Genomic DNA, 21,163 nt, shown 5'->3' with positions numbered 1-21,163 from the left:
TAATATTCTTGCAAATTTCCGAATTAAATCAAATAAATTGTATATTCAGCGAACAAAAAAAATTTTTTAATATAAAAACAAACACATTCTTTGCAGATAATTAATTTTTATAAAAATTTGTCATACAAAATTACATGCTCGTAATGTAAAATTAATATAATAATTTATATTCCATAAAATCGGAATATATGTAATGAACAAATCAGAGCCTCTATTCTTGAAAAGAAACATATACGAAAAACTAGGGAAATATTATACGTATATTATATACGTATATTATTAGTTTTTCGTATACATTTTTTTTTTCAAGAATAGGGGCTCAAATATTTTTACAATTGGTTTAGCTGAACTTTTTGGTTTATCTTTCTTCCTTCTTTCATTACGTTGGAAAGAAAAAGAGAAAAGAACTGTGCAAAAAGTTTAGCTAAAAAAAACAAAAGTCTAATGTTTTACATGAATATTTCGCAAATTTATACAACATTTTTATTAGAAGTAGTACTAAGATAAATATAGGTAAATATTTATAAGATAACTGTTGAGAAGAAATATTTTCTAAGTATTTCATTCTGGCGCCCATAATTTGAAAGTTCTATCGTACGAACTAGTTGCAATAAACTTATGATCGGGCGATACATCAACGGACATGACTTTTCCATCGTGACCTGGTAACATTTTAAGAGGTTGCCATGTTTTGTTGGACCAAATTTTGGCTGTGTTATCATAAGATGCGGTAACCAAATATTGTCCTTCTGTTTTTTGGTACTTCACGTCGGACAGCAAATTAGTATGTGCTGGTATCGTGTATATGCAAGTTCGCTTTCGCAAGTCCCATATCTTGCAAGTATTATCCTCGCTTGCTGTCGCTATGTGAAAACCGTTTGGTGAGAAATCGATGCCGAAGATGGATGTTAGATGACCCTCCATAAACATTATGCATCTGCCGGTACGTAAATCCCATACTCTGCCAAAAGAATCATGACCGCCTGTGGCACAAACGCTTCCATCGCATTGAAAACTAAATAAAAACACGCAATATATAATAAAAATATAGATCAATATAACGAATTAAAAATAGATCAATATGATGAATCAAACAACGTATGCGAGGAAATATACCTAATGCAGTGTACTGCTCTAGCATGACCTTCTTGGTGAAGTACTTCCGCTTGTTGTTCCAAATCCCATAATCGCCAAGATGCATCGTAACAACATGTGCCAAGAAATCGTCCAGATGGATGGAAAGCGATCCTAGAAACTCTGTGAGGTTCATGTCCTTCCACCTCTGCTAATGGTTCTTCACCAGTACCACCGCTCCACAGTTTTACAGTACCTATTATAAAATGTAAACATAATAAAATAACATTATCATATAATTTTATGTGTTGTTTATAATATATATGCACGTTGCATACCATCTGCTGCACATGATGCCAGCACGCAAGTTGGTACTGCATTATCACCTACTATATCTTCGGTTATTGTAGCTTTTGGATGAAAAACAATACAGCCAACATTACAATTATGTCCGTGTAAAGTGCGCAACAAAGTACAGTCAGGTACAGACCATAACTTGCATAAGCCTGACCATGAAGCTGTAACAAGGATTTTTGAATTAGGGCTGAACTGGCAAAAGGAAATGGGCCTGTTGTCACCAATTTGAGAACAATAAATGCTCAATGCTTGCAACTTTTTCAAAAGCTCTTGTCTTTTCGCTGTGCGAGTTGCAGCTGGTAATAGTAGATCTTGCCTTGCCTTATCCAACCGTGCTTTTGCTCTGGGCAACGAATAAGCTGCAAATATATAAAAGTTAAATAATGTTTGTATTAAAAAAATAAGAGATATGAACACTAACATTTTTATATAGATTTACTTCATGGTTAATAAAATTTTACTTTTTTTAAATTCATGCCAGTAATAAAATCCAGTATATTTTCTAGAAAAAAAACTAAAAAACACTCCTATTAAACACTCTATTTAATTTATTGTTTTTAATAGAAAAGTTTACCAGTTTTTTTCTGGAAAATATTAGATTTTGTCATCGATATTCTAATTCAGTATCACTAGGTATTCTGCTTTTAATTGTTTTTCAATTTAAGCTTCGTCCAAAGTAAAATCCATAAAAGATTAGGAATCAATGTAACAAATAATTTAGTTTTTGTCATAAGATATTGATAAACTTGAATCAGATAAGTAAAAATTTTATATTCTGTTATTATCTTTTCTTTCTTGTGAAACTTTAATCAAAATAAAAATTAATATAAACTTTAATTACATTTATTATCTCAAAAGTTTTTGTTTTAAAAAACTATTTCACATATTAATTCGAATTAAAAAAGATTCTATTATAAAATGTTTTATTACTATTAGTTTTCTTTGTTTGTTTCTTTAAAACTATTATATATGATTAGTATGATTTACTAATTAAAACAAAAATATTTTCTGTATAAAGTACATCAGTCTATCTTTTTTAGTACTAAATATTAGTTTTATTATAGTTTTTTCCAGTTTGTTCCATTGATAAAGTCTAAAACCTCGAATTTTTTCTATTTATTGGATTTTCCTGGCAATTCCTTATTCAAGTATAATTATGACTCACACGCTATCCATGATCTTGCAATTTGCAAAGAATCTGGTCCCTCGTGGTACCAAGTTGACTCTGCATCTTTTTCGAGTGGATAGGACGGTTTTTCTTCTTCTTCATGTTTCTTTTTAATAGCATCCTCTCCCACGCTAGCTAATAATTCTCTTAATCTTGTCCTTCTATCCGCTGGACCTTCTCCAAAGAGACAAATTGGTTCACCCAATTGTCTTAAGTGTTTCTTTACTTCGGAGTCATCTGTAGAAACATTAATTTGTCTAGCCTTTTTCCTACGTTCAAATTCTTCCAATAATGCCTGCCGATCTTTAGACATTTCATCCTCGAGCTCCATGTACTCATTCGAAATATGTACATTTCCTCCTGAGGCGGAAACATTAGTAACATCATTTGCATTCGTGACATCCTTTTCTTCATCCGTAGTTTCGACGGTAGCTGCAAGTCGTGCACGTTCTGCTTCCTCCAAGGAACCATAGTGGACGGTTTTCTGCTTCTTCACGTAAACCAAATCCTCGTCGTCGGACATTTTAAGAGGTTATAGGAGGTTATGATCCTCCTATTTTAGAAAGTAATCTGCTATTCCTCCGTTTTATTTGACTGCGAATATATTACACAGATTATTTTGAAGCGAATTTACGAGTACAATTCACAAGCATTGAAACATTTTGAGAAGTAGTAAAAGAATACTTGAAATATCGCTACAGGACATCACAAAACATTTCAGACCTAACCTAACTAACTTATATGTATTTTATTACTGATAATTAATAATACTTACGTTATATATAATCAATATATAATCTGCAGCTATTTGCAATATTTACATGTATTTTAAAAAATTTTACAATGCACGTTTTTGGGACGTTTACACACATATATCGTTTAAATAATACTTTACGAAACTCACATCTCACACCTCCATTCACGTGATTCTACATTTATGTCTACATTTGATAGTATTTAACTTTTAAATCTGGTCTACTATCACAGACGATCGATTTGTATCGAAATGATCGAATTAGTTTATAAACAAGGTTATCAAAATAATTATTAAAATAATTCAAAATGTATTTATCTTACTTCTCTCGCATAAATTATTTTATTAATATGTTAAAAAATTTCAGAAAATAACATTAAAAGTAAACAAAATAGTTTCTCTATTTTTAATGTATAAATATGTATATTCAATGTCAGTACGTTTCAAATAATAGTTATGTAAATTAGCTCATCTATTACTAAATATTCCGAATCATTTTTAATTCATAAAACATGAACATAATAAAAGCGTGGATGGAATAAGAAAATTTTAAGCATATATTTCATAGTGACGGCAATATGAATTATTCAACTTTTCGTATCTTAATAATATTAATACGATCAATGGCTTTTTTGAGTAAATCAATCAAATATAGAAAAAGGCATTCAAGCCAATGTTGGTTTTTGTTGCGAATATTTTGAAGTTGTTTGTTCATAACAAATTGTAATAAATCTAGACGTTTCGATGCATTACATCATGTAATCGAATTGTCGTGCTGTAAGTATCGTACTGCTCTCGTTACAATTTCATATAGTTAACGGATAAATTGAACGACAATTATAGTAAAATTGTATGGAAATGACGACTTCCATGCAGATATTGACCACGATTGTTGCAAGAAAATAAAAAGATAAATATTTAACACTAACCTTTTCTTGGTATAATTGTGTCAAAAGCGGAATGGCAGATGGGAAATGGAACAGATATGTATGCAACAAAGCGACGAGTAATATATGAGCGAAAATTTAACCAATTTACACTCAAGTTACAATTTCAACTGTATGTTATATTTTCTAACTATTGTAATTGTAGACGCGTTTAAGTTTTAAGACAATTATAATGATAGGAGAGTGACAAGGGAAATTTAACGATGAATTATATAAATTTTTTATATTCAATTTGATTGTATTCAAATAATATTGAACAGAACTTAATAATAGTCGAAACGTCTAGATTTATTACAATTTGTTATAAATAAATAAACTTTAAAATATTCACAAGAACCAGCGTTGACTCGAATATTTTTTTCTACATTGATTCACAACTTTTGATTAAGAAATTCGACATTTTATATAAACTTAGATATAAAGATTAAATTAGAAAATAATGTTGTCAAACATAAGAGAACATTCAATGTTACGAGATAATTGGTGGCCCTGAAAAGGGCCGTTTTTGTAAAAGCAGTTCACTTTGAGCTCGTGTACTTGGTAACTGCCTTTGTGCCTTCGCTAACGGCGTGCTTCGCCAACTCTCCGGGAAGAAGAAGCCTCACAGCAGTTTGAATCTCCCGAGACGTGATCGTCGAGCGTTTGTTGTAGTGTGCCAGACGAGACGCCTCAGCTGCGATACGTTCGAAAACATCGTTGACAAAGCTATTCATGATGCTCATAGCCTTGCTGGAGATTCCGGTGTCAGGGTGGACTTGCTTCAGCACCTTGTAGATGTAGATCGCATAACTTTCCTTCCTCTTCCTCTTTTTCTTCTTGTCAGTTTTACTGATGTTCTTCTGAGCCTTGCCGGCCTTCTTCACCGCTTTGCCGCTAGCTTTCGGTGGCATCGTCGATCTCCTTGACGAAAGTTTTCGTACTTCGAATGCGATATGACGTTCGAGACGTTCGGGACTCGAGTAACAGCCCGGCTCTCTCGAAACGCGATATATATAGCAGAAAGTGTCGCTCGAAGCGCACCAATCACGTGCGAGCTGTGCTCAGCGGCGGCTTCGCCACACGCCATTGGTCGGCGCTCGTGTTGCTAAGCGTTACTCACATTCCGTCCTCCTTTCTCTCGTACCCTTTCGATAGTTTTCTTTCTCAACTTCCTTAAAGTACCTAATTATATTATACGCTGAACCAGTCTTTTAATTTCACTTATTAATATATTCTGATTTATTAACATATTAGATTTGACTTTATTATTAAATAATGAGTATGTACATTTCGCCAAGTGGATATTATAAAAAGAGAACAGTACCGCTATTCTCTGCGTGCTACTGATTGTAATTCAAATGTAATTTCAAATATTAACATATTAATATAAACGGCAAATCTCAAGAAACAATATTCTCGTACAGATCATCGCACAACAGTATCAATTGATAGATACTTTCTAAATTATAAATCCACTAGACGCTTTCGAGCACAACGCCGTTACAAGGGGCGTTTTCCAATGAAGATACACAAAGATTCACAGTGTGATACAATAAATCATAACATTTTTGTTTGTCAACATTAAACAAGAGCGAAATAATTCACTGAATTGTGTAAAAAGGCAACCGTTGAGAAGATTTATGCATAATCGTTCGAGACAGACTCGGTTTGTATACTATTGAATGGATTTGTAAATAGATATAAATTCTTTCTCATATCTTATCCCTTTTTCATAAACTCGTAATATTTATCAGAAACAAGCATACATAAATATGTATACTTTTTACATTGCATTTTAAGTGATAGGACAATATTTTCACCGATTGCGCGTACAGTTGAGAGTGAGAAACCGGGCAAGCGTTCTGATTGGCTGACGTCGACGTGGAGGGGAGAACCGAGTCGAAACAGTATAAAAGTGCCTGTGCGAGCGAGGTTCATCGTCATTCGGCAGTCTGTCTTTGTGTCAGCGAGTTCGTATCGTAGAGATTCAAAATGACTGGTCGCGGTAAGGGAGGAAAAGGATTGGGAAAAGGAGGAGCGAAGCGTCACAGGAAAGTTCTTCGCGATAACATCCAGGGTATCACCAAGCCAGCTATCCGTCGTTTGGCACGCCGTGGTGGCGTCAAGCGTATCTCCGGCTTGATCTACGAAGAAACTCGAGGTGTGTTGAAGGTCTTCCTCGAGAACGTTATTCGCGATGCTGTTACTTACACTGAACACGCGAAAAGGAAGACCGTGACAGCCATGGACGTCGTATACGCCCTGAAACGTCAAGGCAGAACTCTATACGGCTTTGGTGGTTAAGCGAAGGACGGTGGCTCCTACAGATCAAATCGGCCCTTTTCAGGGCCACAAATATTTCAAACGTTCGAATAGTTTCTATTCGCCATATAACCTATACTTGTTGCATATTTCATAATAAATAATTCAACGCATGATCCATATATACTTGACATTGAAATATTGACATTTAATCACGGAAAAGTTATAAAAATAAATTTTTAATGCATGTAAATTAAATTCTTACTCAATTCTTCTATATATTATCTATTGATTTAATTTAAACTAAATTCTCTAATGGCTTTTTATCTTTAATTCGAAAAATTGGAAAAAATTAATATTTTTTAAGTATGAAAATGGCATATCCATTATTTAAATATGTCAAAAATTATTTTTATTCCCGTAAAATATTGCTGGTATACTATTTTTAATACTTTTATTTCGAGAACTATATGTAAAAAATATTTTTATCGTTCTGCTCATGTAATTCTCCGTTTAAATTTGCAACTGTTATATACATATATAATGTGTAGATATAATACTACGATTCACATTATTGTAAATGTATTTACGCAAAATTCGATAAAATGTGCATATTGGACGTGAATAAAAGATTACAATTATATGAATACTCAAAAGATGAACTTCTGAAAGTTTTTGAGGTTAGGAGTGAACATCACGTCAATCTATAGGCAAAACTTGTTCGTGTACATAAGATGCAAAGCGTTTTCTTATACATCCGTAAATACAATTATTAGAATTATGACGTAAGATAATTTTTAGTTAGATATAGATTCTAAAACTGGCATCTACACAAACAATAAATTTGAATATTCATTTATTAATCTGCGTGTTTTTTTAACTCACGAAATTTGTATTTGTTTAATGAAAACAATTGGAATTAAATTTGATAACAATTTTGATTACAGAATAAAATCTCAAACAGTACATGATCGTTCAAAAAAAGACATCTTGTATTTTGAATATGTTTATTGTTTATTATCTAGAATATTTAATAAGGAAATAATTTTCACGTGAAACATAGAAATTTTTAACATACGAAACATTCAAGGGGCTATTCTAATTTAGTCTAGAGTAAAAACTTCATTTTTGAGATTATTTTCTTGGAATTAAAATAAAAAAACTCAATTATAATGTTGGTTTTATACGTATTTATACAATATTTGTGTCAAATAATTCTTTAAATTTTAAAGTTATTCGCGTCAATACTCAAAGTTACAGATCACCGTGAATAGTGTTACGAGATATGCGGCATGAATGCACCGATCGCAAGTATTTCGTAACACTAGGGCGTTGTTTTCTAAAGTTGAACTCTCTAGTGTACACTTTTGAAATTAAAGAACTTCTTTAAATTTGATTTTATTGAAATTATGTTTAAAAAAGTTTATTAAATATATTCAATTTATGTGCACTTTAATAATTTATACCAAACAATTAATTCCTTTTTAAATTTTGACTACTTTTTCAACATATTACGTGCACATCAAATACAGATAGAAAACTTCAATGGATAACGTTTTGATGATACAATGTACGCGGAGTTTGAAGAAATTAAAGTAAGATATGTGTACGTTTTGATATTCAGTGAAAACGAGTTCTAGTACAGTCTAGTGCAGATAAAAGACATATAATGCGCGATACTAACTTTTACGATACTGATGTAAATCACTCCAAAAAATTCTGATTACTTAAAATACAAATCAAAATAAATAATAAATTAATACCTGGAGCTGCTTTATTTTATTTATTCCAAATTTTTTTTAAAACGAGTTTAAGTTACAATATTCTTACTTTAAAAACGTTAAAACATCAAAAAATTATTTATTACAGTTATTTATGAAATAAATTTTTACTAACGTTTAATAAATCAATGGAATTATTAAATACGGAATTAATTTGCTTTCAATATATGGAAATCATGTAAGCGAGAGAGACAATCCATCGTACAAAAAAAAGTGGTGGCCCTAAAAAGGGCCGATACATATATTTTTGTAATTAAGCACGCTCTCCACGAATACGACGCGCCAGTTGGATGTCCTTGGGCATGATGGTAACCCGCTTGGCGTGAATAGCGCAGAGATTCGTGTCTTCGAATAGACCAACAAGATAAGCCTCGCTAGCCTCCTGCAATGCCATAACAGCCGAGCTTTGGAAACGAAGATCAGTTTTGAAGTCTTGAGCAATCTCACGGACGAGACGTTGGAATGGCAGTTTGCGAATCAGCAATTCGGTGCTCTTTTGATAGCGACGAATTTCTCGAAGAGCCACAGTTCCAGGCCTATAACGATGAGGCTTCTTCACTCCACCCGTAGCAGGCGCACTCTTACGAGCTGCTTTAGTCGCCAGTTGTTTCCGGGGAGCCTTACCACCAGTAGACTTGCGTGCAGTCTGCTTAGTACGAGCCATTTCTTTTATCTGAGCGGCACAACGTTCCCGAACAGTCGTCAGAAGAAAAACGATCAGAGGTTGTCCACGCGTACTTTTATAGGGCCCCAGTGCAACCGGCTCGACAGCGATTGGTCGCTGCCCTAGTAGTGGGGAGAGGCAGTGTAACAGCTGCGCGCGCACAGAGTTGTTCTCTACATATATTTCTAAAGAATATCCCTCGTATATACACATATAAAGTATATGAAAATGTAAAAACGCGTCATATTGCTTTTCAGTCTCATTTTATACATAATAACAATGATAAATCAATGATACAGATTATAGGAATTAACTAAATATATTGTAACAACACGTACGGAAAGAGCGTGTAAAGAAAGGATAAAAAAAATTTTAATTTTAGCATATAATTTATAATACTTATAATATTTGTACACCTTTTTTAAATTAAAATCTCAATAAAATGTTTTCTCTAATATTAGCATAATATGTTACGATATTTGATACAATTAATGTTTGATATAAGATATGATTGACGTCAATTTAAGTATATTTGAAACTGTAATTGTGCTTGGATATCAAATTGTGCATGAACAATAAGAGTAATTCTAATTACTTTTAACTTAAATGAATAGCGGAAAATTCTGCGAACATATTAAATATTTAAATCTTGCATTCTAAACTTCAGAAATAAATAAATGTCATGTTGTTTAAAATATTAATGAATCTAATATTCTCTAGTAATCATATTTGGTATAAATATTGATTGTTAAATGAACCGTTTTATTAAATTTTTATCAAATATTTAATCTTATTTACATTAAATTTTTAACGTAAAATGTTTGCATAATTTGCAACATATGTATATCATAAGCAAAGTTTTAAAATTAATAACATATTAATTAGATAACAGAAGCAAACGAATAATATTTTATGTCAAATGTCAAATGTGAAATATGAAATCATTTTCTGATAATTCTGCATGAGAATATTTTCGATTTAAATTGAAAATATGGATATTTCAGTTATGATAGAATATTTTTGTCTATGCAGATTTATCTTAGATGATATGTTTATTATGTACAAATATAATAGATGTTTTAGTTCTTTTCTTAGCTGCGAGTTTTACTTATTCATTTTATGGAAATTCCAAAAATATCCTAAAATTACAATTATATTAAAATATATTAGATACATAACCTATCTAAAAAATCATGAAAAATAATATGTTTGTATTTCAATTAAGATATATTTTTGTGTTATTGTTTGCATATTAATTCTATTATTCTTTATTTTAATCGATTAAATGGCAATTAGCATCTAATAATAATCTACTATTTTTACAGACGACATGAAATCTCTATCACAATACAGCACGTACTTGTTTAGTATAATTTCACATGTATTTTTATAGAGATTGTAAAACTAGAAATAAATAATTGTTCTTAGAAATTGTAAGTATGCCAAGAAGTTAATATTAAATGGTCACTATAAGTATTGTTGTCAGAGAAATTATGAAACTATTTTAGACACATACTTACACGCTAACCTATAAAACAAAAATCAATGAAATGCAGCTTTCAATATTATTTTATTTTTAATGTCATAATTCGATCAAGTATTTGCATCTGTATGCGTATATATATATATATATGAGCGTGTAATATTCATATTTTTTCTTTATTATATGCTTTTGATTTTAAATATGATAAATATTGAATGCTTTCTATTTGATTTCACAAATTGATAAAAATTGACACGAGCGTCGTTTTATCTTTCTTAATATTCAGAAAGTGACAAAGATGGAACAACACTTGTGTCATTAAATTAATGAAAGCACCCATAACATGTTCGAAATGTAATTGAAAGTTTGTAAAAACCAAATGTAATATTTTATACACATATTTTCATAAATTATGCAAACAATAAATTATGTAGACATGTTTGAATATAATAATTCTATTAATAATAAAGAAAATTATAGATACGAATAATATACACATATTATATACTAGTTGTAAAATGTTAATTGTTATAAAAATATTAATTATAAGTGTTAAAATCACTAGTTCTAAAATGTTAATTACTTTAGAAAGTTTTACAAAATACATTGTGAGATGAAGGAAAATCTAGTAACGCGTTTCAAAAATATAAGACAGGTAATGACGTAATAACGGTTGTTCAAGAAAAAAATGCAAGAAATTAAGTAATACATTTTAATCTATGTTTAAAATAAATTTTTCTATCTAAATTCTATAACAAAGTTCTAATTCTATAACAAAATTTGTATTCTTCATAAACAAATATAAACAACCGAGCGTTTCAGTTCGATCGAGTGTTTCTTATATGAATACAATTCTTTTAAAATATAGATAACATTGTAAAAAATATATGTAATTTGTTAGAGGTAATTACTTGGAGTAATTAACTATATGTGTATAAACTCAACAAAGGTATACAAAACATGAAAATATGCCTATTACACTATTTTGGATAATTGTTGTAAGTAATGCGCTGTTGCGCACAGGGAGACTTAATCAGCGCGTTGCGAAAAAGAATCCTTAAATCGTTGTACAGGCACAGATTCGACGTAAAAAATTGTTTCATAAATTTGTAAAAACGGAAACTTGAGTATGTCGATTTCTGTTCCGAGATGCAAAAGCATTTGTATCATCTGTACAACTTATTGCTTAGAAATATTATTAGGTTACGATACAGTTTTTATGTTTCCTTGATCGTATAGTTCGCGAATCAGAAATGAATTATGATATCAAATTGCGCTTGATTTTTGCAAATTTCAAGAAAATGACTGTGCAACGACAGTTAAATATTTTTCAAACAATATTTTTCGTCCATGCAAGTCTCTATGTGTTATTTCGTTATATCTTGTTGTATGATTCGTTATAACAGTAAGGTTTAACTGCATAGGGGCAATCGGCGTGTTATAGGAAGCCGTTTTCGCGTATATACGATATTCTTCGAACGAAATTATCGATTATGCATATAATATTGCAACCCAATTATATTTACGCTTCTCTCGATCGATAATGGCATTTTACACTATTCAGTAAAATTGCCTGCAAATGTACTTTGTAATCGGTATTCACTTTGTGTTGCGCTAACGCTTGTATTCTGCCACCCGTGAAACTTGGAATATTCAGCGGGTATCTGGTGCCTCGCTCGGGATAAACACTTGCGGTTGGTTAGCACGGCTATCACGACGTTTTGTGAGCCGCATAAATGCGCCGTGCATTAATAATTATATTGTTTATTAACTTATTTCTCGAATTGAATCGAGCTCCGCGAATGAATCGAGTGCTCGTATCGCATGGAACCGCGTAAAAATCGATGTTAGCCGCGCGGAGGGCCGTCGAAATGTATACCAAATGAAACTAGCTACTTGCTTCTACAATTCTGAGCCGCGAACTAATGACCTTCATTATGTAAAATATTATTTAAACAACGAACAATTACCGGGCGCTCTTTCATTCCCAGCTGCTTGTTACCTGCAACATTGCTGGTGCCTCTCTCCGTGGTCCGCGCTCATAATACAAGTGCCATGCTAGGCGGAGCGTTTGACAATGTTCGAGAATAGCGTCATCTGTGAGCGTCTAGTACGAAAGTTTATATTTGTACTTTGTCGTTGAGCATTGGCATTTCTCTCATCGCATCGCAATGGAAGATAAGAGCGCATCTGGTAATGCTGCGGCTACGGAAAACTCGGCCGCCGCGGCGCCTGCGAAGAAGAGCGCGAAATCTAAAGCAAAGACACAGCGCCCCAAGTCGAATCATCCGCCGACCTCGGAGATGGTCACATCTGCCATCAAGGAACTGAAAGATCGCAAGGGTTCGTCCGTGTGGGCAATCAAGAAGTACATCGCCTCCACTTACAAAGTCGACGGAGAGAAATTTGCTCCCTTCATTAAACGGTACCTTCGAGCAGCAGTTACGTCCGGTGCGGTGGTGCAGACCAAGGGGAAAGGTGCATCAGGCTCATTCAAACTCTCGACCATCAAGCCCTCTTCGAAGGGTGGTAAGGTGAAGCGTGTTGCGCAGAAACCTACTTCTGATGCAAAGAAGACTACCGAAAAGAAGGTTGCAAAGAAAGCGCCTGCAGCTAAAAAGGCCGCCGAAACTAAGAAGACAACGGCTGAAAAGAAGCCGGCATCTCCAAAGAAGACCGCCAAAACTGCAGCAACAAAGAAGGTCGAAGCCGCGGCAAAACAAAAGGCTGCTGCTCAAGCCAAGAATCTGTCGAAGACCAAGAAAGCTACCAAAGCTCCAGCGGCAAAGACCAAGACTCCCAAGCCAAAAACCACTAAGGCAGCAGCGACGAAATCTGGAAAGGCAGCAAAAAAATAATTTAGATTCCGTTAATCCAAATGATAAAACTGGCCCTTTTCAGGGCCCCAAACTGTCATACGATGGAAAATCTGCTCGCAATTAATCAATTTCCTTTCCCCAAAATTACTTAAAAGAAAATAATTTTTTTGCAATTAAATATTTATTAGAATATTATTAACAAATTAATTTATTGGTATTAACGAAAAATATAATTACATTAGTTATATTTTTAATCGTAGTTTTTTTTAAAATGATATATTTAATTAAAGTTTTTATTATAGACTTTTTTTGCTGAGTTTTTATTTGTGTTTAAATTAAGCATTTACTAAGCATAAAATTTTACGCTATTTTTAATCGTCGCTGAGTAGTAGAGCGGTTAATGATAAACCTCGCGGTAGTCGCCCTCAAATTATATATTTGAAATTTTGATTAGAAAAATCTCTAGTTTCCTATTTTTTAAGAACAGATCTTGTTTACACCATGAAAGTAATAGGATAGCACAAACGGTTCTATAATATTTTATGACGGAGATAGACTTGTATGAAAATGAAAATGCAAAAGAAATATGCTACGTGCAACCCAGCATTTTTTCTCAAGAGATCCTGCAATAGGTAATAGCTTCGCGAGATTTCAGATTTATTTTTTCAAGTTTTTAAGAATTCGAATACGATAAAGTTCTTAATGTATTTCTTAATACATATTTTTTATAGACTAGGTTAAAATCACGAAGAAGTCTGGATAGTCATGAAAACATTCACATCATTTTTCTAACAGATGCAGTTTGTGCGTGATCATATCTTTCTCTTTTCTTATGGTGCTGGAACCCGAACTTCTATTGTACATTCTAAAAACATGGAGAAATTATTTGATCGTCATTTAATATTACATGGCCCTTCACATAGATAGTTTAGGTTAGCTAACTCAAATATTGGGATCTCTCTAGTTAATTATCTTCTTGTTATCTTCATGGATCAAGGATAATATTTACGATATAATCGCGAAAAATTTAGTTAAACCTAATTTAGGTCACATTGCAACTGAATCGATATGTCTTATTCTATTTACTACGTCGCATTTCTTTCCATTTCATTCAGTTGACGTTTCTGGAAAATTCATGTTCCAAAAACTTTAACGAGCAACGCCGTAATACGACACACAGATGCCTAATAAATAATACTTTCATGAATTGAAATAGATTCTAAAATATTTTTAATCAATTTACATTTCTAAAATCAAGCTGTATATATTGTATGTATTATATACTAAGCGTCTTATAGTTTAATATCTCATCAACACGTCGGTAAAATCGTTTATATTTACATACATCAGTAGTCAGTTGATATATAATCAAGGACGAAAAATATAAAATGACAAATAGGAGAAAATATATTAGATTCGGGTTAGTAATGTCAATATAAATGCAAATAATGTCAGGAAACAGTTGTCAAATTCAATCAAAGTATCTTTGAATAACAAACTTATTATTTATCGTCACAGATGGCGCGAGGCCTGGCATTACTTCAACTTCTTTATAATTCGCAATTTTCCCGCATCTTGGACTCAGCGCTGTCAAGCAGATTCTGCATCGGTAAGGTAGATTGAGAAAGAATTTTTAGTGGGTAACTTTATCGACATACATCAATGGACCGACCGCAGACCGACTGAACCAGTCCGAAATAATGTATCTAACAAGAATAATAATCAAGATAGATGACACGATATATTCAATATTGTAGGCATTTATCATATTGTGTTTACAAAAAGAAAGTTAAATCAACTAGATTATTAATAGTAAGAGTTAATTGATAACTAATTACCATTCAGTTTAAATAGGAATTTATTTATATCTTGGATTTTAAGATTTGTTTAAACACGGAGAATAATAATAAAAAAGTTAATTAATTTTTTTAAGTTTTAGAATATTTTTATGGGATTCATTTTGTACTTGGCGCGTTTATTTTCTTAATTTTTGTTATATTTCACAAATTGTAAGTTGAAACGAATGCGAGTGAAACACATTTCAAGGAGATAACTAACTATAATAAATGTGTCATATGTGACATAGACAAGATGGTTAATAAATTAACACCAAAGTAACGTACACAGTGATGACATTTTTAAAGTCTGTGAAGTCAGGAATTTGAGGATATAGATTATCTTCGGGGGAATTTATTCGTGCGCACGTCGTCGGAATTGTATAATATATTGAAAAGAGATGCGGTCGCTGAGTGGACGGTGCGTTGTTCCAATTACCAGGCACATCATCGGCAAACGAACGAAGCCTCGTCCGAAGGTCATCTTTGTGCAAGAGCGATGAACCTCGGACGCGTTGCTCTCATCAAAAGTGAGCGTTTGCGCGCGCGATCGGCCGAGCGCCAATTAAATCGCTCGTATCGTTTAGATGCGCTCTCACGTTTTACGAAATTTTAACGCGTGACCTATCAGTTGAATTATTTAATTAAATAGATTATTAACATTTTATACGAGGCGTACACGCGAGAGGGATTTTTTTCGTCTTTCTTTGTAAATTTTTTTGCATCCGTATAGTCTTGTATTATCATCAATATTTTATCAGATGATAATTATAATTTATATGTAATATGTATTTATATGTAAATATGTATTATGCCTTTTACGCGTACTATGTCTTCTATATAATATTATATATGTATGGATATATTAAGGAGTACAAACTTAGGAATAATCTTACTGTAAATAAGTCATCGTTTCTCGTATGATTTTTTAACTTTTTTTGCATCTTTGATAGACTTTACAAATAATAAGCGAAAAAAAAATTATTTTGACGTCCTGACATTGAGAAAAATATCTGGTTGAAAATAGACAAACCAAAAGATTCTGATTACATCACAATCAAAATTCCTTATTTCTAGAATTTAATTGATTTAACTAGAAAATTCTGCTTTGTTTATTTTCAACCAGAATTAATCGAATTAGATTTTTTTTTTCAGTGTATGGACGATTTTTAGAAACATTGCGAAGAAGTTTTTTTCTATTAAATAATATTCTAATGATTGATACATCGAAGGTGAGGAGACATAGTTAGGAACTGATGATTATTCAGTCTTAAATTCGAATTTTTAACACAAATCGAATATTATGTATATAAAAATTTAATATTTTACAAGAAACTGTTCTAGGAATGATTTTTGTTACATAAGATTTTGACATAGACATATCCGAAGGCCACATACAGCCTTGACCACAATTTTAAGCGAAAAAGAAATTTTTTGTTTCTTACAACATCTATCTCTTTATCTCTCATCACTGCGCTTCTCTTTTTCTATAGAAAATAATCGCTAATTTTCTGTATAGAAAAAATTGAATGAAGCTTCGTGTTAATTACCCATCAAAACTATTGAAAACGTATCTTTGTAAACGTATGTTTGTTCATATGTTCATATGCTCATTTGTTGGAACAACGACATAACTAAAAAATTGTTATTTTTCATTGTTTATATATTTTACATAAATAGAATAGCTCTTTGTGAAATTCTTCATCCTAGTAGATCGACATAATTGAGTTGCTAAAACTCATTACAAGAAAGCAATTGTGTCATTATTGCGTTACTACATTTTGTCAATTATTTTGCTTTAACAATGTCTCATCTCAGTTATTGTTAATTTATTAAATAGTTAATTTATTAAATAGTTCTAGTGAAAAGACTTAATATACTTTCATTCCTGTACAATCAATTGTTGTAAATAAATTTGCACTTAAAAATAATATTACAAACTTTTAATGATTAAAAATATTAGAGTCCGACAGAGTCCGAAACTTTTACCGAAACTGAAAACGAACTCGTTCATTACGTGTCAGTTTCGAAATCTCTTTTTTATAAATATTAATTTTAACATTGTATAATTTTAATGTGTAATTATTGTTTCAATAATTAAATTATGATGTTTATGAAGAAGTACTTATACTCTTTGGCTAAAATTGACACACAATCGAAATATCTGTTTTCGCGATTTTGAAAATTTCCGAAATTTAACTAATATTTCAATAAATTATGATATTTATGAAGAAAAAGTATATGATATATAGACATGTCTATAACACATGGCCTTTATAGGATTTCTATTTTTTAATTTTTCTTTCGGTTTCGATCGTGAAATTGACACGTAGTCGAGTGTTTCGGTCGGACTTTAAAAAAACATTCAAACTCATATTCCGAAAAGCTTGATTTTCTTTTTTTTTTTTTTTAGCTAGATAAGTCGTTGCTTTGATAAAATGAACGATACACATTCCTTGCCAGCTGGTAGGCGTTCTTTGTTCGCGCGTTCGTTGAGCAACAAGTATGGTAACGAGAGACGCGAGCGGCGGGAAACTTGTCAATGCCATCGGGTTGACGTGCAAGCGTGTGCGTCTTCATGTGCGGCACGGCACTACAACGATGCGGACGCGGCGTAGCGCAGCGCGCGTTCGCAGCACCGTTCGTATATGTAGTAATCGGGCGACTTTAACGCGGCCGATCCCGTCATGGTATTACACCGGCGCGGCGCCGCCGCCGGTCTCCAAAGAGCCGAAAGAAAGGGAAAGTCCGTCGTAGACCGGCCGCGAACTTTAGCGCTCTCAGTCCACAGAAAGCGAGCGTGCGCCCGCTCGCGTCGCGCGAGCTTATCACCGTCCTCCGTACCAACGCGCGGGCGAGAAGTAACGACGGAGTCTGGAGTCGTAAAAGAACGAAAACGAAGAAGAAAAAAAAGAAAAAAAAAACAAGTAGACGAAAAAGCGAAGTGTGCGTGGGTGCGTGTTACGTACTTCGGAAGTTCGCGTATCGGCGGCATTCCATCAGCACGTGTCCGCGTCGTGACGTTCATCTTGAATGCATCTCGGTGCACGCGCTGGCGGGAGGATAAGGGCGCGTCGCGGTCCTGCCTGATGCGATGCGGTCTGCCGCGAATGCCGCGACGCGGAGCTTGGAAGTTATCGGGATAGCGGAAGGTAGGGTGGAGGATGTGCAATCGCGCTCTATTTTTTTGGGACATTATCTTCGAGGAGATGCGTTCGGGCAGACGCCATTAGCACCATTTGTGCTACTCTACCTTCGTCGTTAATCGGATGTAAAACAAGGATAAAATGACACAAATAGCGCTAATAGCGCCTCACCGAACGCACACCTTCAGCCATTGACCGATTTACCAGTCAGAAACCTATGTTTTAAATAAACTCCGGAAAGAGACTGGGGTTAAATAAGATTAAGTTTGGCAATGCGATTGAACGGCTTCATCTAGATGCGTAGAAAGAACAACTTGCTTCAATTTGCTCACGATTTAAGTATTATTTATCACGCATTATCGCAAGTGAACACAGATCTATTTTTTTTTTGTCAATTGGTCAATTTGATAATCTGTGAAAATTAATGGTTTCAATTACCGCTAAAATACTTACATTCTCACGATAGACTAAGAGCAAGTAAAAGGTAATTGACGTAAGCGCTTTACGGTCGGTATAATAAGAGTGTTACGTCGTGTTCTGATACAATATTTATAAACGTGGTTCTTCGCACGAAGGAACTTACGGTATATATATCAACGTTTTATTATTTTTTTTGACTTAATTATATCACACAAAGAATGACAGATAATAATAGATAATATAGTGTTAATATACAGAATTATAGCGCGATATATACATTTCTTTTTTATTTGATTGCCTGTCGGAAAAAGTAGCAGATGGACGAAATATATGCGCGCAATTACTTGCTCAAGTCTTAATAGACGCTCCAGTTTAAGAAGGTGTTTACGTAATTCGTAATTAACTGAGTCGGCGCAAAATACAGATCGCTTATCTTGTTACGCTTGATCATTGACATTACATCGCGCACTTAGATTGCGTTACACGATGACGTCGCGTTGAACGCTAGTATTATATAGCTCTTATGCAATTGTGAAAATTTCACTTTTCTCGATGCAATATGTCTGGTGCATGCGAGCGACCATGCGATATTACGTGTACATGACGGAGATTGGAATAATTTTTCGCAAACATTTTCCCATTCTCTTTTTCCCTTCTTCTCCTCTCTCTCTCTCTCTCTCTCTTTCTCTTTCTCTTTTTCTTTTTCTGTCTCTTTTTTCCTCCTTTCGACATGATTCTATCTTCTTTGACTTGGCATTGCTTCACAAGCTTGCCCAACAATTTATCGAGATAAATCTAGTAACTTCAACACAAGGACATTCGCGTAGTTTCGACAGAACGAGTAAGGCAAAAAGATAGAGAAAGATAAGCCATGAGTTCTAAGAGGAAAGAGCGTATCTCTCTCACGAATTCGCGTGATGTCATTAAATTTATTATATACATTGAATGATAGCTTTTCAGACATCGCATTCTCTATTATTAATTTATCTACTTATTGTTAGTTTTTTTAATTGACGCTAAAAAAATCAGTATACTCTGAAAAAATGTATTAAATGTTTTAATAAATATTTGTTGGAATAGTACTAACTAAATATTTACTGAATATAAATGCAAACATATATTTATTTTTGTACACAGAAATCGATAATTTAATTTAATTATCATTTTTTATTAAGTTAATATTTGTTACTGTAGGTAATATTAGTCATTACCAATGAAAAAAAAAACGTATTAAGATTTAGTAAACTTTTTTAATATAGATTTTCTATTATTATTTCTTAAAAAAGAATTTTAGAACAAGTTATTGTTTTGAATGTTTTGTCAAATAATTTTAACATCATTACGCAATTATTTAACTCGCAAAACTGTTGCATAATTAGCAATCGAAGTAGTGCATATTAGTGACTGACGTAACATTCGGTACATCATTTTCTGCCACATGTTTAATTAGATAATTCAGCAACATATATGAGGTAACACTTGCATTTTAATTTGACAAATACACATTGACAGATAATTCAAATTAATTACTACTTCAGTACGAAAACATCTCGACATCAATTACATAACCGTTAATTATGTGTTTACATTCGAATTATCATATATAGACCGTGTTTTGATATACACTGCCAATACTAAAAATCTATAATTCACGTAACGTATACATATATTACAGCTTTTCAGTATTGGCAGTGTATATTGGAACGTAGTAGTGATGAAAGATAATGAGTTATCGAATGGTTTCAAAAACAGTGCAGCAATGTTATAATATTTTCTTTGCATCAAATTCGTTTAAACTCCTTAAGGCAATATACGATATATCACAGAAAAAAAGGACGTGGAATATTTCAAAAGATTTTTCTTTGTTTTCAGCGCATCCCTCGGAATGTACCGACGATGAAAGACCGAGTATGATCGGGGACTTTATCTTCGTAAAACCGGATAGCTCGGAATACTCACGAGTGCTTTGCTCCCACTCGTGTTTTTATACTCGTGTGCTCGACCTCTTGACCGGCGGGGGATCATAATGCTAGAGCCGGTTCTGGGAACTTTGTCGATCTGGTGGTTGGTGGTATACGCCAACATTTTGCTGCTACTGTCGCCATTGGTGCTACTGATGATTTTCTTCCTACCGAATTTCCCGATCTTGTTGCTGCGACGAATCTGTTACATACCGATTGAGTCGATCTGACCAAAATTAAATCGTCGATTGATTTATCGGTCGGCGATTTATCGGATATCATATATGATGTGCGATCGCGCGAAAATTGTTGTTATATTATCTTTGTCGTGTGACGCGTAGCTAAAAACAGTTTATAATGTAACGCGTATATAGAATAAACTTAAACACAATGAAAAGCATAGGCAATAATAAGGAAATAATAGATTTTAACCTATCAGAAACATTCTGTATATATGGTTTCTGATAGGTTGAAATCTGTTATTCTCTGTACCGAAAAAAAAAATTATAAAAT

General features: G+C 33.0%; 5 protein-coding genes across 5 annotated transcripts; 2 read left to right on the top strand and 3 right to left on the bottom strand.

The window, feature by feature from the left end:
* Positions 1–540: 540 nt before the first annotated feature.
* On the bottom strand, positions 541–3,517 carry LOC108755764 (U4/U6 small nuclear ribonucleoprotein Prp4). The gene is made up of 5 exons (XM_018498999.1): positions 3,375–3,517; positions 2,597–3,193; positions 1,413–1,790; positions 1,117–1,330; positions 541–1,015 (listed from the first exon to the last, which is right to left on the bottom strand). Exons 2-5 carry the CDS (start codon positions 3,120–3,122, stop codon positions 562–564), a joined length of 1,572 nt encoding a protein of 523 aa, XP_018354501.1. The 5' UTR covers positions 3,123–3,193; positions 3,375–3,517; the 3' UTR covers positions 541–561.
* Positions 3,518–4,730: 1,213 nt separating this feature from the next.
* Positions 4,731–5,247, bottom strand: LOC108755769 (histone H2B). The gene has a single exon (XM_018499003.1). It carries the CDS (start codon positions 5,188–5,190, stop codon positions 4,819–4,821), a length of 372 nt encoding a protein of 123 aa, XP_018354505.1. The 5' UTR covers positions 5,191–5,247; the 3' UTR covers positions 4,731–4,818.
* Positions 5,248–6,237: 990 nt separating this feature from the next.
* Positions 6,238–6,753, top strand: LOC108755724 (histone H4). Its single transcript, XM_018498914.1, has one exon. The coding sequence runs from the start codon at positions 6,272–6,274 to the stop codon at positions 6,581–6,583; it is 312 nt and encodes a 103-aa protein (XP_018354416.1). The 5' UTR covers positions 6,238–6,271; the 3' UTR covers positions 6,584–6,753.
* Positions 6,754–8,510: 1,757 nt separating this feature from the next.
* LOC108755976 (histone H3) lies at positions 8,511–9,018 on the bottom strand. Its single transcript, XM_018499480.1, has one exon. It carries the CDS (start codon positions 8,984–8,986, stop codon positions 8,576–8,578), a length of 411 nt encoding a protein of 136 aa, XP_018354982.1. The 5' UTR covers positions 8,987–9,018; the 3' UTR covers positions 8,511–8,575.
* Positions 9,019–12,559: 3,541 nt separating this feature from the next.
* On the top strand, positions 12,560–13,425 carry LOC108755777 (late histone H1-like). Its single transcript, XM_018499019.1, has one exon. The coding sequence runs from the start codon at positions 12,641–12,643 to the stop codon at positions 13,325–13,327; it is 687 nt and encodes a 228-aa protein (XP_018354521.1). The 5' UTR covers positions 12,560–12,640; the 3' UTR covers positions 13,328–13,425.
* Positions 13,426–21,163: the final 7,738 nt, after the last annotated feature.

This window comes from Trachymyrmex septentrionalis, unplaced genomic scaffold (genome assembly GCF_001594115.1).
Source record: "Trachymyrmex septentrionalis isolate Tsep2-gDNA-1 unplaced genomic scaffold, Tsep1.0 scaffold9, whole genome shotgun sequence".
NCBI lineage: Eukaryota > Metazoa > Arthropoda > Insecta > Hymenoptera > Formicidae > Trachymyrmex > Trachymyrmex septentrionalis.
Note: the sequence above shows the minus strand (reverse complement) of the source record. Positions and strands in the feature narration are given on the sequence as shown.

Excerpts from the sequence above, each read along its gene's own strand:
- LOC108755764 (XM_018498999.1), bottom strand. The coding sequence starts at position 3,122 with ATGTCCGACGACGAGGATTTGGTTTACGTGAAGAAGCAGAAAACCGTC. Across the intron at positions 1,331-1,412 it reads GGCATCATGTGCAGCAGATG|GTACTGTAAAACTGTGGAGC; the intron begins GTATGCAACGTG and ends ATTTTATAATAG. Across the intron at positions 1,016-1,116 it reads AGAGCAGTACACTGCATTAG|TTTTCAATGCGATGGAAGCG; the intron begins GTATATTTCCTC and ends GTTTTTATTTAG.
- LOC108755769 (XM_018499003.1), bottom strand. The coding sequence starts at position 5,190 with ATGCCACCGAAAGCTAGCGGCAAAGCGGTGAAGAAGGCCGGCAAGGCT.
- LOC108755724 (XM_018498914.1), top strand. The coding sequence starts at position 6,272 with ATGACTGGTCGCGGTAAGGGAGGAAAAGGATTGGGAAAAGGAGGAGCG.
- LOC108755976 (XM_018499480.1), bottom strand. The coding sequence starts at position 8,986 with ATGGCTCGTACTAAGCAGACTGCACGCAAGTCTACTGGTGGTAAGGCT.
- LOC108755777 (XM_018499019.1), top strand. The coding sequence starts at position 12,641 with ATGGAAGATAAGAGCGCATCTGGTAATGCTGCGGCTACGGAAAACTCG.